Raw genomic sequence first — 15,386 nt, 5'->3', positions numbered from 1 at the left:
AAGTCATTCTGAAGGCCAAGTTAAGGGGTGAACTACTGACTTATAAGGCAGCTGCCCTATATCTGGTGGCATTAGAGGCAGAGCTTGCTCAGAGCTGATGTGCATTCCTTTCTTTGTGCAGATCTTGCACATTGCAATGCTTTTTCTTCTGGGCATTGTGAAGAAACACTGCCAGATGTGAAATTCTCACATAGAACTATTGGTTGAGCACAACTTAGGTCTGAAATGGTTTTGGAGCCTGTGCCCATAGTATAAAAACAGCCTGACCAGTTCATATAGCTCATCATATTAGACGATGTAGGCTATATGGTAGCCATTACTACCTAGGTAGCCTCTACTACCACTACAGCTAGTGCATGGGGTCCCCCACCTCTCTGAACCTCTTGCTTATGGCAGTTTAACTAACAGTTCTCAAAACAAGTCATCAACAGGGAGACTTTTTGAGTAACTTCCATAGTGCATTGTGAGGTTTTTTATTGCCTCTTAGGGGGAAAAAAATAAAAATAAATGGCACCCCCCACTACGAGGGAACAGTGAAGACAGAGGATGCAACTCAAAGGCTTCTCTGGGGTTCAAGAAGGAGGAGCAGAAAAAAAAATGTAGTGACCCCTGCCTCAAAGTCACAATAATGAATGATCAAAAAATCATATGTACCCAAAAAATGGTTACCAATAAAAACATCAACTCTTCCTGCAAAAATCAAGCACCTGCACAAGACGATCGGCAGAAAAATAAAATAAAATTACAGCTTTCAGAAATACTTTTACAAAAATGCTTTATTATTAAATCTGAAACAGTTGACATATTTAATATAATTGCTTCCATAACAACCTGCTCTATAAAAAATAGCACATGATCTATGATTTCATATGAAATGTTGTAAAAAAATAAAAACTGTGCCAAAATAGCAATTTTTGGTTACCTTGCCTCACAAAAAACATAATAGAGCAATTAAAAATCATATGAACCCAAAAATAGTACCAATAAAACTGGCACCTTATCAACTAGTTCCCAAATGGGGTCACTTTTTGGGAGTTTCAACTGTAAGGGTGCATCAGGGAGGCTTTAAATGGGACATGGCATCTAAAAACCAGTCCAGCAAAATCTGCCTTCCAAAAAACCATATGGCGTTCCTTTTCTTCTGCGCCCTTATATCAGTTTACGACCACATGTGGGGTGTTTCTGTAAACTAAAGAAGGGTAATAGAGTTTTGTTTGGCTGTTAACCATCGATGTGTGAAAGAAAAAAGATAAAAATGAAAAAAAAAAAAAAAGTAAAAAAATTAAAAAAGGTCATCTCTATTTTCCTTTAATTCTTGTGAAACACCTAAAGGGTTAGTTTGTAAAATCAGTTTTGAGTAGCTTGAGAGGTGTAGTTTCTACAATGGGGTCATTTATATATATTTTTTTTTTTTTTTTTTTTTTACTATTTAAGCCCCCACAAAGTGACTTAAGACCTGAACTGGGTCCTTAAAAATTGGTTTTGGAAATTTTCTAACACATTTTAAGAATTGCTTCCTAAATTTCTAAGCCATCTAACGTCCTAATAAAACAAAATGACATTTACAAAATGATGCAAACATAAAAAGTAGACATTAGTGTTGCTCGGGGTGCTCTGGCCAAACACACCGGGATGCTCAGGTGCTCTACCGAGCACCAGAAGTATAATGGAAGTCAATAGGAGAACCCAAGCATTAAACCAGGCACCCCCTGCTCTGAAGAGGGGAGGGTGCCTGGGGTTCCATAGGAACAAGGTCAGAAATTATGAAAAACACCACCAAAATGGTTTGGGAAACAGCATAGGGAGGATGTTCTGGATGCATCTTGGACTCCCAGTTGCTGCTGGGAACGATGATGTCCTTGAGTAGTACGCCACCTTTACAGACAGACAATAATACGCACAAAACCGAAGTAAAATCGATTTTAGAGGGAAAATGGTTAAGAAACATTAATTCCTATATATTTACTTTTATATAAAGTGCAAGTGCTGCCAAAAATTACAAGGAAGAGGCACTCCAATACAACCTGTATATCACATCAATCACATTATGGTACAATTGTTCAGGTAGTGGACTCCTACACTCAAAGCCTATAAAAGTGAAAGGCTGCCAAAAATTGCGAGGAACTGGCACTACAATAGACCCTATATTACATATAAAGGAGGGCATCATACACAGCCTTGAAAAATTATGATTGATTGCCTGCTGGTGACCCTCAAACATTAGGGGCAAGGGCCCTGCTGCCGCTTTGGTGACTCTAGATAACCTGGGGCCGATCGAACGTCCCCGTGACGAACCATTCAGATGTCTGCCCTATCAACTTTCGATGCGATTTTCAGTGCAAACCATGGTGACCACGGGTAACGGGGGAATCATGATTCGATTCCGGAAACTGAGCTTAAGAAACGGCTTTGGCTACCACATCCAAGCAAGGCAACATGCGCACAAATTACCCATTATGTATAATTAGGTGAGGGCCTGCAGGTGAGCTGACAAAAAAAAAAAAATTATATACGAGAACATGCAGTTGACCTTGTAAAACTAAATGCAAAGCGCGTATATGCAAGGGCATTATATGCGACAAATAACCATGTTGATATGATGGGAGGACAATTAGAAAACAAATATTCGACCATATACCCTTGTTTGTGGTGGAAGGGGTGCATGGAAATATAGTATATTCAGTACAATATAAACACCACATTTAAAGTGCCTTTATGTTCATCAGCTTTCCTCTGGTGGAGTCGAGAAGTCATGGTCTATCCAGGCCTGGTTAATTTTTATAAGAGTCAAACTGTCACCATTTTCAGTTGACCGGTAGATACGCCTATCCTTTATAATGCCAACAGCAGCACTAAATACCCGCTCAGACAAAACGCTGGCGGCAGGGCAGGCCAGCACCTCCAAGGCGTAAACAGAGCGCCAGTTCATGCCACGAGGTCCAGCTTGTACACCCAGTAGTTGTAAGGCACTGAGGGATCATTGAGGATGCAGACATGGTCTGCTATGTACTCCACCTTTTTCCAAAGTTTTTTTCCTCTTTGTGACACTAGTCCACGCATCAGGGTGAGGGTGCTGGCGGGGTGTCATGAAATTGGTCCCAGGATTTGGAGAGTGTTGCCCTGCCTGTTGGAACTGCTGTGTGTTCACCTTGTCTCCCTTCCTCAGTTGCCAAGGAAGATACGGAGTCTGCTGGCAGCGTTGTCCGATGAAAATTTTTGAGCAATTTTTCAACAAGGATCTTCTGGTATTGCACCGTTTTGCTCGTCCTCCTCCACCAGAGGAATGAGAGATGAGAAGTTCTCTTTGTAGCGCAGGTCGAGAAGGGTGACCAGCCAGTAATCAGTGTTGTCTAAAATGCGGTATAACACGCGGTGTCGCGGAAATGGCAGCCTAACATGTAGTCAGCCATGTGTGCCAGAGTACCAACAGGCAAGACTTTGCTGTCATAAGGAGAATCACTCAATCTCCTCATCCTCCTCTTCGGCCCACCCACGCTAAACAGATGGGATTAAACTTCCATGGGTACTGCCCTCTGTAGCGTAGGCAACCGTCTCCTGCTCCTCCTCTTCATAGTTTAATTTGCGCTGAGAAGACAAACTGAGGGCGGTCTGGCAATCCTGTGTAATGTTTTCCCCCATTTCCACCTCTTTCACATGCAAAGAGTTGTCCTTAATTGTGAGCAGCAAGCGTTTGAGTAGACACAGAAGTGGGAGGTTACGCTGATAAAATAACATTGCCGCTCACCATCTGTGTTGATTCCTCAAAGTTTCTTAAAACTTCACAGGAGGTCAGACATCCATGCCCACTCCTCGCTTGTGAATAGCAAAAGCTGACTGGAAAGGCGACGACCATGTTGCAGCCGGTATTATACTACTGCCCTCTGCTGCTCACAAAGCCTGGCCAACATGTGGAATGTCGAGTTCCAGCACGTGCTCATGTCGCACAACAGCCGGTGAGCTGACAATTTCAAGCGCTATTCAGCGTTGACAGACCGGGTGAAGCTGTGATGACTTGCGGATATGTGCACACACGAGGCGCACCTTCACCAGTAGCTCAGGCAAATTGGGGTAGGGTTTTGAGAAACCGCTGATCACTAAGTTTAAGAAGTGGGCTAGGTATGGATGTGGTCTGAGCTTTGCAGAGCTCCAAAGCCGCCACCAAGTTACGACCATTATCAGACACAACAATGCCTGGTTCTAGTCGAGTGGAGAGAGCCACAGCTCAGTCTGGTCTCTTATCCCCTGCCACAGCTCTGTGCGGTGTGCTGTTTGTCCCCTAAGCATATACAGCTTCAGCACGGCCAGTTGCCGCTACCCCCACTGCAGAGCTACACAGCTTCCAGATACCGACTGATGACTGACTGGTGCTGCACGCGGATAATTCGAAGTGGAGGAGGCGGCGGAGAAGGAGGTTGGAGCCACTAACGTGGGTGCTGGCGGAAAACCTGATCAACGTAGGGCCTGCAATCCTTGGCGTCAGTAGTACCTGTGCCATCCCAGGGTAGGACTCTATCCTGCCTCCACAACATTTTACCTAGTGTGCCATCAGGGGAAATAGTGTCCCTGGCCAAATGAACTTGTCCCATGGTTAAGGGGACCATCCCAGTAACTGCGTTGGTCAGGGCACATGTGATGTTACGGGACACATGTTGGGTGTAAGGCGGTACGGCACACCTTTAAAAATAGTGGCGACTGGGGACTGCGTGACATGGGATGGCCCACCGACATCAGGCCTCAGTGTCACAAGCCTAAAGGGCAACATTTCCAGGGCCAGTAATTTGGAAAGCTGCTCAATTAGCATTACGGCCTGTGTGTGGGTGGCTGGGCATTTGCACTTCGTACAAATGTCCTTACCCCAGGAAATTTGAATGCATGCGCTGGACAACACGGAAGTGGATGTGGTCGCTGATTGTATTTGCGAAGGTCCAGGTGCCGGGCGGGAGGCATCCGGCCCTGCGTCTTGGACAGGGTATTGGCCAGCACGTAACAGGGGAAGAGGAGGGCAGTGGTGTGACCCACAGACACAGATTGTGGACCCAGGCATTCGGCCCACCTATTACGGTGCTTTGATGCCATCTTGTGGATCATGCTGGTGTGGTGGTGAGGTTGCTAGAGTGTTCACAGCCCCTGCTCATTTTTGTATGGCACAGGTTGCAAATTACAATTATTTTGTCGTCCGTACTTATCTCAAAAAAAGCGCCATACTGCGGAACATCTACACTTGGCAAGAGATATTTCCGCAAGGGGACAGCTCCATGGAACATTTGCCCGCCTTATCCCTTTTTGCCACCCCACTTGCCTTTTTCAGCCTGTTGGTGGTGCAGCAGATCCCTCCCCCTCTGTACTGCTGTCCTCACTCTGCTTTCCACCTACCCGGTTGGGTCAGTGACTTAATCATCCACCACCTCCTCTTCCACTTCCTCACTCTGCTCATCCTCCTGACTTGTTGACCCAACCACAACTTCAGTGATTGACAACTGTCTCATCCTCTACCTCAACCTCGAGACAGTAATTGCTGTCGTTTTTGGCAACTGTCTCATCATCATCCACCTCATTAAAACAGTAATTGCCGTTCCCCACAGTCCTCTTCTTGTGACTGTGGATGTTAAAGAGTTTGGGATTCAGGGCACAAGATCTTATGTCCCTCTTAAAGCATGCTTGGCGAGAGGGTCGAATCAAGGAATGGTGAGAAAAAGAGGTCCTGGGAATTTCAGAGTGTGAAATCACTTGTTTGATCAGACTGTCCGTGGTGGGAGGAAGGAGTATCAAGACTGGACTCTGTGGAAGACAGGGTGGTGCTTAACCGACTGGAAGCATTATCTGCTGCAATCCAACTAACCACCTGGTCGCACTGGTCTGACTTTAAGAGTGGTTGTCCTGCGCCGCCCTGCAAACTGGGACATAACTCTGGCAGCAGACACAGTTTTAATGCACCCAGGGCCACGGCCTCTGCCTGCATTATCAGCATCATGGCCACTTCCAGTCCCTTACTGCTAGCCTTCATTTTAAGTGATATATGCTTGAAAGTATGTCACACGTAATGTAGCACAGGATTTGGAAGTGTATGCGCAAAAAAATTTAAAAATGTATTTGTGATGTGGAAATGTCACCAGATAATGTCAATGCTGTCAGCAGCGGCTAATAAAAAATTACAGGGAATGTCACAGGTATTTGGGATGAGGAAACGTTAGTCTATGTAAAAAGTACACAGTACATCACAGATAAAATTTTTAGGCGCACACGTTACACTGGACATAAACTAGATGTCAGATATTTTTTGGGATGCGCAGACTTTACACAGGAGATGTGGCGCGGATATTTTAACTGACCACAGCGGCCTATTAGATTCTATTTAGCGCAGGATGCGCTAAAAATATTTATTGCTGCTGTCACACACAATAGTCCTTAAGAGGACTTTTGGGTCTCTGAAAAGTTTTTGTAATAAAATCTTTCAGTACCACTCCCTACACTGTCTTTCCCTTCCTATGCTCATCTCTCCCTGACTAAGACTGAGCCGAACACTTGTCATCTGTGCTTTATAGCACACAATGACGCAAACCAGCCAGCCACTCACTGTAATGCCAGTAGCCAACATGGCTATGGCATTACAGTGCATGCCAGTACCTCCCTGCACGTTTATTGGCTGCATAGCAGCCAAGAAACGTGCGGGAAGGAGACTTGGGCATTGCGCTCGAGCACATGCGGTACTCAGCCTAGTTACTGCCATGTGCAGAGCCGAAACTAGTGTTCAGCCGAGCATGCTCGATCAACACTAGTAGAAATATGGGGAATGTTAAGTAATAAATATTTTATGGAGGTATCCCTTTGTTTTAAAAGCAGAGAAATTGAAATTTTTAAAAAATTGCTAATTTTCAAGATTTGTTAAATTTGGTATTTTTTCATAAATAAAGGTTAAATATATTGACTCAAATTTATGACTGACTATCATGAAGTGCAATGTGTCACGAGAAAAACAATCTCAGAATGGCTTGGATAAATAAAGTGTTCCAAAGTTATTACCACAAAGACATGTCAGATTTGCAAAAAATGGCCTGGGCAGGAAGGTGAAAACTGGCCAGGGGTAGAAAGGGTTAAGGTTTTGTGTATTTTAACTATGCAGCTTGCTATGACAGATTTAATTGTTAGAAGCAATTAATTAGCAACCTGAGGTGTTACTTTAAATATTGCTAGATAGGGGAATGTTGAGATACTAGACTTTATGCTATGACTAAACATTAATTTTATTGTTAGAAACATGTGAACGTCTATCAAACTTTTTTATATGTTGTTTAACATTGTTACAAAGTCTTCAATTTTATTTAAAGTATAACTGTCTTTTTATTTGCTAGTTTATAAGAGCTAGGCATTAGAGTTGAGCAGACACCTGGATGTTCGGGTTCGACCGAACTTGAGAAAAAAAGTTAGAGTTCGGGACCCGAACTTAATCCCGAACTTTTGAGCACTAAATTGCTGTAAAAATGTCATGGAAAGGGCTAGAGGGCTGCAAATGGCATCAAAATGTGGTTAAGAGCATGGCAAGTGCTCTGCAAACAAAATGTGGATAGGGAAATGACTTTAAATAACAAATAGGTAAAAATAAAAATTATAATCTTGATCTAGGAGGACGAGGTCCATATGGAGTAGGGGATTGAGGAGGCGGTGGATGTGGCGGTGTAGGTGACGAGGTAGCCAACACAGGTCTTTAGTTGAATTTTTTTTTTTTTATTAGGCCTCTTTCAAAAACGGGCATCATGTTTTTTTGTCCGGATAAGATGCGGGTGCGTTGCGGGAAAATGCGCAATTTTTCTGCGCGAGTGCAAAACATTGTAATGCGTTTTGCATGCGCGTGAGAAAAATTGGCATGTTTGGTACCCAAACCCAAACTTCTTCACAGAAGTTCAGGTTTGGGTTAGGCGTTATGTAGATTGTATATTTCCCCTTCTAACATGGTTATAAGGGAAAATAATAGCATTCCTAATACAGAATGCTTAGTAAAATAGGGCTGGAGGGGTTAAAAAAAAAATATTTAACTCACCTTAATCCACTTAATCGCTCAGTCCGGCATCTCTTCGGTCTTCTTTGCTGTGCACAGGATAGGACCTTTAATGACGTCACTGTGCTCATCACATGGTTCATCACCATGGTGAGGGACCATGTGATTGGACGTCACCACAGGTCCTTAGCCGCAGCTCAATATTACAGAAGACAGAAATCCGAACTATGCGATAGAGTGGACTCGGTGAGTTAATTTTTTTTATTTTTTAACCCCTCCATCACTATTTTACTTTGCATTCAGAAGGCTATTATTTTCCCTTATAACCATGTTATAAGGGAAAATAATACAGATCGGGTCCCAGCCCGATCGACACCTAGCAACCATGCGTGAAAAAAATAAATAAAATAAAATAAATAAAATCGCACAGCATCCGCACTTAATTGCGGAATCTTGCGATTTTCACGCAGGCCCATTCACTATGAGGCCTGCGTTGCGTGAAAAACGCAGAATATAGAGCTCTACTGCGATTTTCACACAACGCACAAGTGATGCGTGAAAATCAAAGCTCATGTGCACAGCCCCATAGAAATGAATGGGTCAGGATTCCGTGCGGGTGCAATGCGTTCAACTCACGCATTGCACCCGCGTGGAATACTCGCCCGTGTGAAAGGGGCCCTTAGGGTACACTCAGAGTGTGAAATATCCAAAATACAAGATGAGCAATTGTGCTGCAGTATAACAATGGCTGCTTAGTGCCGGTCATACATGTCTATTCTGCACAAGGTACGGAAAAGTCCTGAGGGATCCATGCCTGGTTCTTTTTAATGAACAGGAGCTTGTCCACATTGGCTGATTATGCCCCCTGCCGTGCTAAACACACGTTTAGATAATACACTGGCTGCAGGGCAGGCCAGCACCTCCAAGGCGTAAAGGGAAAGCTCAGGCCATGTGCCCAATTTGGAGACCCAGAAGTTGAAGGGGGCAGACCCATCATTCAGTACGTGTAGGCATGTGCACACATACTGCTCCACCATGTTGCTGAAATGCTGCCTCCTGCTAAGACGTTCCATATCAGCTGGTGGTGCCGGTTGTTGTGGCGTGCTGACAAAGCTTTTCCACATTTCGGCCATGCTAACCCTGCCTTCTGATCTGCAGGCGGTGCCCCAGCTGCGTGGCAACCTCTTCCTCTGCCTTGCTTCCATTGTGCCCCTGCTGTCAGGTGGGAATGCCACCAGCAGCGTGTCTACCAGCGTGCGCTTGTACTCCGCGCATCTTACGATCACTCTCCAGTGAGGGAATTAAGGACGTTACATTGTCCTTGTAATGGGATCCAGCAGCGTGGCCACCCAGTAATCAGCACAAGTTAGAATGTGGGCAACTCAGCGGTCGTTGCGGAGACACTGCAGCATGTTATCGCTCATGTGTGCCAGGCTGCCCAGAGGCAACGAAAAACCTCTGTGGGAGGTGTATCGTCTGTGTCCTCTGTATCCCCCCATCCACGCACCAGTGATGGCCATGAGCTGGTCTGGGTGCCACACTGCTGTTAACATGGTTCCTCCTCCTCCTCCATCTCATCATCCTCCACCTAGTCATCCTCCAGAACTGTGCCCTGGCTGGACAATTGTGTACCTTGAGGGTGGGTTCCTGCACCCACCCTCAGAGCCACTTGGGTATAACTGGCCGGAATCCCTACGAAATTATCCCTCTTCCTCCTCCTGTGCCACAACCAATTCCATCATCGCCAGGAGCGTTTTTTCAAGGAGGCATAGAAATGGGATAGTAACATTGAGAACCGCGTTATCGGCACTGGCCATGTTGGTGGAGTACTTGAAACAGCACAACAAGTAACACAGGTCTTGCATGGAGGCCCAGTCATTGGTAGTGATGTGGTGCTGTTCCGCCGAGCAACTCACCCGTGCGTGCTGCAGCTGAAACTCCACTATCGCCTGCTGCTGCTCGCACAGCATGGCAAGGTGGAGTTCCACCTTGTGGGCACATCGCATAGGAGGCGGTGAGCGGGAAGGCCGAAGTTACGCTGCAGCACTGACAGGCGAGCAGCAGCCAGGTGAGAACGCCGGCTGTGCTGAAGTTGGTGGTGAAGGTGTTACGCTGACCGGATGAGGAGCTGGTGTTAGTGTTGCTGGCAGATCCTCTGTTTGTGGGTGGCAGGTGGCACTGTCACTCAGGAGGTGGATGAAGAGGCCGAAACTGCAGAAGAGGAAGCAGGAGGAGCCAGAGACCTCTCTTGGTTTTTTTCTACTCCACTGCAGCTCGTGCTTTTCCCTTAAATGCCTTGTCATGCAGGTTGTGCTCAGGTTGAGAACGTTTATGCCTCGCTTCAGCTCTGATTGCACAGCATGCAAACCACTCGTGTCTTGTCAGCATATTGTCTGAAGAACTGCCACACCAGGGAACTCCTTGGAGCTGGCTTTGGTGTGCTCGGTCCCTTGCTGCGGTGGGCAGTAGCAGGTGTACTGTCTAGAGGACGGCTGCTCCGCTTTTGCAACTTGCTCCCTCTTCTGCTGTGCTGGTGGCTCTGTGCGACCACCGCCTCTTCCTCCGAACTACATCGATCACTCGCATGACCTTGATTCCATGTGGGGTCAAGAACTTCAACATCCTCCACATCATCTTCCACCCAGTCTTCACCCCTGCCTTCCTTGTCGGTCTGCACATTTTTGAAAGCTCCAGCAGTTGGCGCCTGTGTTTCGTCATCATCCGAGACGTGCTGCGATGGTCCTCCCATGTTGTGCTCATCTTGAAATATAAGTGGTTGGGCATCGGTGCACTCAATCTCTTCCACTTCTGGGGCAGGGCTAGGTGGATGGCCCTGGAAAACCCTGCTAACAGTCATCAAAAAGCATAAGAGACTGCTGCATGACTTGGGGCTCAGACTGCTTATTTGCAAGGGGGTGAGGTGAAAGACTGATGGACATTGGCTGCAGGTGCCAACTGTGGTCTTTCAGCAGGAGACTGGGTGGGAGACAATGTGAAGGAACTGGATCCACTGTCAGCAACCCAATCTACTATCGCCTGTACTTGTTCAGGCCTCACCATTCGTAGAGCAGCATTAGGCCCGACCAAATACCGCTGCAGGTTTTGTCGCAGACTCGCACCTGAGGAAGGGGTTTCACTTGTGCATGTAGCTGGCACAGATCGACCACGTCCTCTCCCTGCAACAGGAGCTTCACCAGCAGCACCACGACCTGGACCACGTCCCTTATTTGACGCTCTCAAATTTTTCGAATTTAGGATCTTGCCCTAAATGGGTGTTTAATAGTAGAATAGAACGACAATATGTAATAGGTGTATCTCACACGGTCTGAACCAGTGTAGGCCTGAATTAAATATGTCTTTGCCCAAAATGCCTGTATTTCAAATGCCTGATTTAAACCCCTGTATGTAGAGGGTGTATCACACAGTCTGAACCAGTCTAGGCCTGAATTCAATATTGTGGGACCAAATGGCGGTATTTCTGAATGTAACCCAAATGTATTAAGGATGTATCTCACAATGACATCTGCATCAAAAGGCTACCAACAATCTTTTTTTTTTGCCCAAACGAGTGTTTGTTTAACAACTGAATTTGACAGCCTGTAATTTCACACATGCTGATGCTGCAAGGCCTGGAAATAGTGTTTTTTTTTTTTTTTTAAAGTGTGTTTTTAAAACCCCAGAAATTGATGGTGTATTTCTAGCTTAAATTGCACACTGACTAATCCAGATGTTGTAGATTGCCCAAAAAAATTGTGATTTGCAATGTCCCAATAGCTCAGATGCAGTGCTGGTGCACTGAGCTTGCATAAAATGGCCCGCTGCATACCTAACAGAATTATAAAAGTTATATTTTAATGGTCAATGGACTCCGGGCAGGGTAAAACGATTGTGCCCTGCACCCACACAACTATTTCTATGTAGATCGCTGAGTTAGATTATCTCCTATTCTCTCCCTGAAATCACAAGTCCCGCAGCATCCTCTCCCAACACTTGTAACAGCAGAGTGACGTGCAGCGCTATGTGACTCAAGCTTCTATAGAGCCTGGGTCACATGCTGCTCTGGCCAATCACAGCCATTCCATTAGTATGCATGACTGTGATGGCTTTTAAAGGTCAGACAGTTAACCGCTTGTTGATTGGCTGCTCTGCAGCCTTTCAAAAAGAGCCAAGGAAGCGCCGAACACCAAACAAACTTTTACTGAAATTTTCGGGTTCGGGTCCAGGGTCCAAAAATCCTAAAGTTCAGTACGAACCCGAACTTTACTGTTCGGGTTCGCTCAACCCTACTAGGCACATGTATACCTTAGTTAGTCTGTCAATGATTGTCAAAAGATCTGTAATTACCTTATAATAACAGCTTTCATTAATGTCCTCTGTCCCCTTGTCATTTCCCACTGCTCTCTTAAAAGACAGTTGCTATGGCTTGTAGAAGACAGAAAGATGGAGGGGCAGTCCTTCATACTACATGCCTGCATTAGGCTTCAGAGTGAGTAGGCATGTCTCAATAATCTAATCTGATTGGCTGGCAGGGAACTGCTGGCTACAGCAAGTGTGTATGGGAAGCGAGTGAAAGCAGTTTTTGGCCTCAGAACTGGCAGAGGAGCCATCTTGAGAAGGTCCTCATATTGTAAATATTTAAACGGCCGTAACCAAGGGAAAAACTCAAGGAAAACAGTGATATGTGAAGAAACTAAAGATTGCTTTATGCATAATGCTGCTGCAGCAGTAACATATGCCAAGATAGTTTTTTATTTTTTATGAAAACATGACAGCTACTTTTTAAATCCTGGAAGAAACTTTATTGCCGTTTTTAAATTTTATTATGCCAATAAATGTAAAGTTGGTACTATCAAAATTCAAATGGTCTTTTCTGTAGCACAATTAAAAGTCCTTGTACCTTCTACAAAACACACTACACATTGGTATTAGCAATTTTCTTTGGTAATGTAGTTTTTGAAGTAAAATGTATTTGCTATAACTGAACAGTACCTTGCAGTTATACAACACATTTAATAACAGGTTTCATTCAGTGAAACAGAAATGCCCAATTACAAAATTGTAAGAAACTAGTTTTTAGGGAAAAAAGGTGGGGGCAATTCTTCAATGTTTGCAGCAGAATGTATGCTATTGGGGTGCTGACAATAAGCCTATAACAGAAATTTTTGTATAAAAAAAAGAAGCGTGCCATCTCTCCGTATAGTATCCCTAGAAACTAGCTCGTGTCGAATTGTGTTTTGGCAGGCACAAATGCAACACATCCTATCACATTCACAAAAGTGAACAAAATTCTTACAAAGAGCAGAAGAACCCTGGCCAAATCAGAGTAAGGCTACTTTCACACTAGCGTTCGGAGCGGGTCCGTCTGATGTTTCATCAGACGGATCCGCTCCTATAATGCAGACGTTTGCATCCGTTCAGAACGGATCAGTCTGCATTATAACTTAGAAAAATTTCTAAGTGTGAAAGTAGCCTGAGCGGATCCGTTCAGACTTTACTTTGAAAGTCAATGGGGGACGGATCCGCTTGAAGATTGAGCCATATGGTGTCATCTTCAAGCGGATCCGTCCCCATTGACTTCCATTATAAGTCTGGACGGATCCGCTCGCCTCCGCACGGCCAGGCGGACACCCGAACGCTGCAAGCAGCGTTCAGGTGTCCGCTCACTGAGCGGAGCGGAGGCTGAACGCTGGCAGACTGATGCATTCTCAGCGGATCCGCCTCCACTGAGAATGCATTAGGGCCGAACGGCTGCGTTCAGGGCCGCTTGTGAGCCCCTTCGAACGGAGCTCACGAGCGGACACCTGAACGCAGGTGTGAAAGTAGCCTATGCCCTCCCCCCACAGAGTCATTTGGTCCGTTATCTTCGTTCCTCATTTTCCATGCCAATTTCACAGTAAAATGGCGCTGGGCACAATTAATGCTAATGTGAATCTTAGAACAAATCTTATTGATTTCGAATAATTTCATCTCTAGGGGGGGGGGGGGGGGGGGGGGGGGGGGGGGGGGGGGGGGGGGGGGGGGGGGGGGGGGGGGGGGGGGGGGGGGGGGGGGGTGGGGGGGGGGGGGGGGGGGGGGGTGGGGGAATAAAAAAAATATACCTCCATGCAAAGTTAAGGCTGAAGATAGTCAATAATTTACACACATACCAGAGTATTTTCAACTGTTATACAGATGTATAAAGAAAGTATTAAATCAGCAAAGAATTTGACCTGAAATTTTTAGCATGGTAATAAATACCTAATTTTGTGTTGGGAATTTCAAAACAAATGTCCACTGCTGGAAAATTCAATAGTGGCCAGCCATTAAAAAAAAAATATATATATATATATATAAAATTATGTGAACAAGCCCAAACAGACATTATAGAAGAGTAATCGTGACATGCACTCAGAATATGACTTGCATATAAGTATTTCATCACTGGCAATAATTACCTGTCCTGTGGAAGAGGTGCACCAATGAGCTGCACAACTGTAGGGAATATGTCCATGTTACTTGTTGGTTCATCAATTACTGTCTCAGGTTTTATAACTTCAGGCCAATAAAGAAGTCCAGGGACACGTATTCCTCCTTCCCAATTAGTTGCTTTTCCTCCTTTAATAAATAAAAATAAATCTATATGAAATTAAGCAGACATTGCATTAACCCCATCCCATAATTAATGCAAATGAAAATCAGATATAGATGCATCGCTAGCGCTCCCACTGGAATCGCGTGAGTGCATAACGATATCGAATTTAAATCGTAAACCCGAAGCGTCTAAATAGACCATTGAGAAAATTCAAGGTGCAATGTTGGTTGTGAACACCAGATGGCGCATGGAACTGCAGTTAGCATTAGTATACAGCCCTTATGAGACGCAATTCACGCGCATATGCGTTAAATAGGCAATTACATAAACTATCCAACATAAAGAGGAAATTATAAATCAGTAATGAGAATCGTTACAGATTTATAATTTTACTCTTTATGTAAAATTATAACACCATCTGGTGTTCATAAACCAACATTGCACCCTGAATTTTCTCAATGGTTAATTTAGACGCTTGGGGTTTACGATTTAGATTCGATATCACTATGCGCTCACGCGATTCCAGTGGCAGCGCTAGCGATGTTAAGCGTTTTTTACACTATTCATGAAAATTCTAAGTTAGAACAAATTTATAGTACTATAGTGACTATATTCGTGTTGTATAATATTCGTCTTTTTAGCACCATCGGATCTGAGTAAAATACTGAAAACTCATATCAGATGGTATATTCTAACCACCCGGCATTCCTATGGTGACGGCCAGGACGCTTGTCGGGGCGTAGTGTGTCGACGGCAAATAACTAAGACGAACATTCTAAATACGGATATATTAGATATCGTACTATGTATTTGTTTTTTAGA

General features: G+C 44.8%; 1 protein-coding gene across 2 annotated transcripts in view; it reads right to left on the bottom strand.

Moving 5' to 3' along the window:
* Window positions 1–15,386, bottom strand: part of STS (steroid sulfatase) — a 359,318-nt gene that overhangs the window by 131,813 nt on the left and 212,119 nt on the right. For both annotated transcript variants that reach the window (XM_040423755.1, XM_040423756.1), the window contains exon 8: window positions 14,428–14,587. In XM_040423755.1, coding sequence (XP_040279689.1) covers window positions 14,428–14,587 — 160 coding nt within the window. The remainder of the gene's footprint in view (window positions 1–14,427; window positions 14,588–15,386) is intronic.

This window comes from Bufo bufo, chromosome 3 (assembly GCF_905171765.1).
Source record: "Bufo bufo chromosome 3, aBufBuf1.1, whole genome shotgun sequence".
NCBI lineage: Eukaryota > Metazoa > Chordata > Amphibia > Anura > Bufonidae > Bufo > Bufo bufo.
Note: the sequence above shows the minus strand (reverse complement) of the source record. Positions and strands in the feature narration are given on the sequence as shown.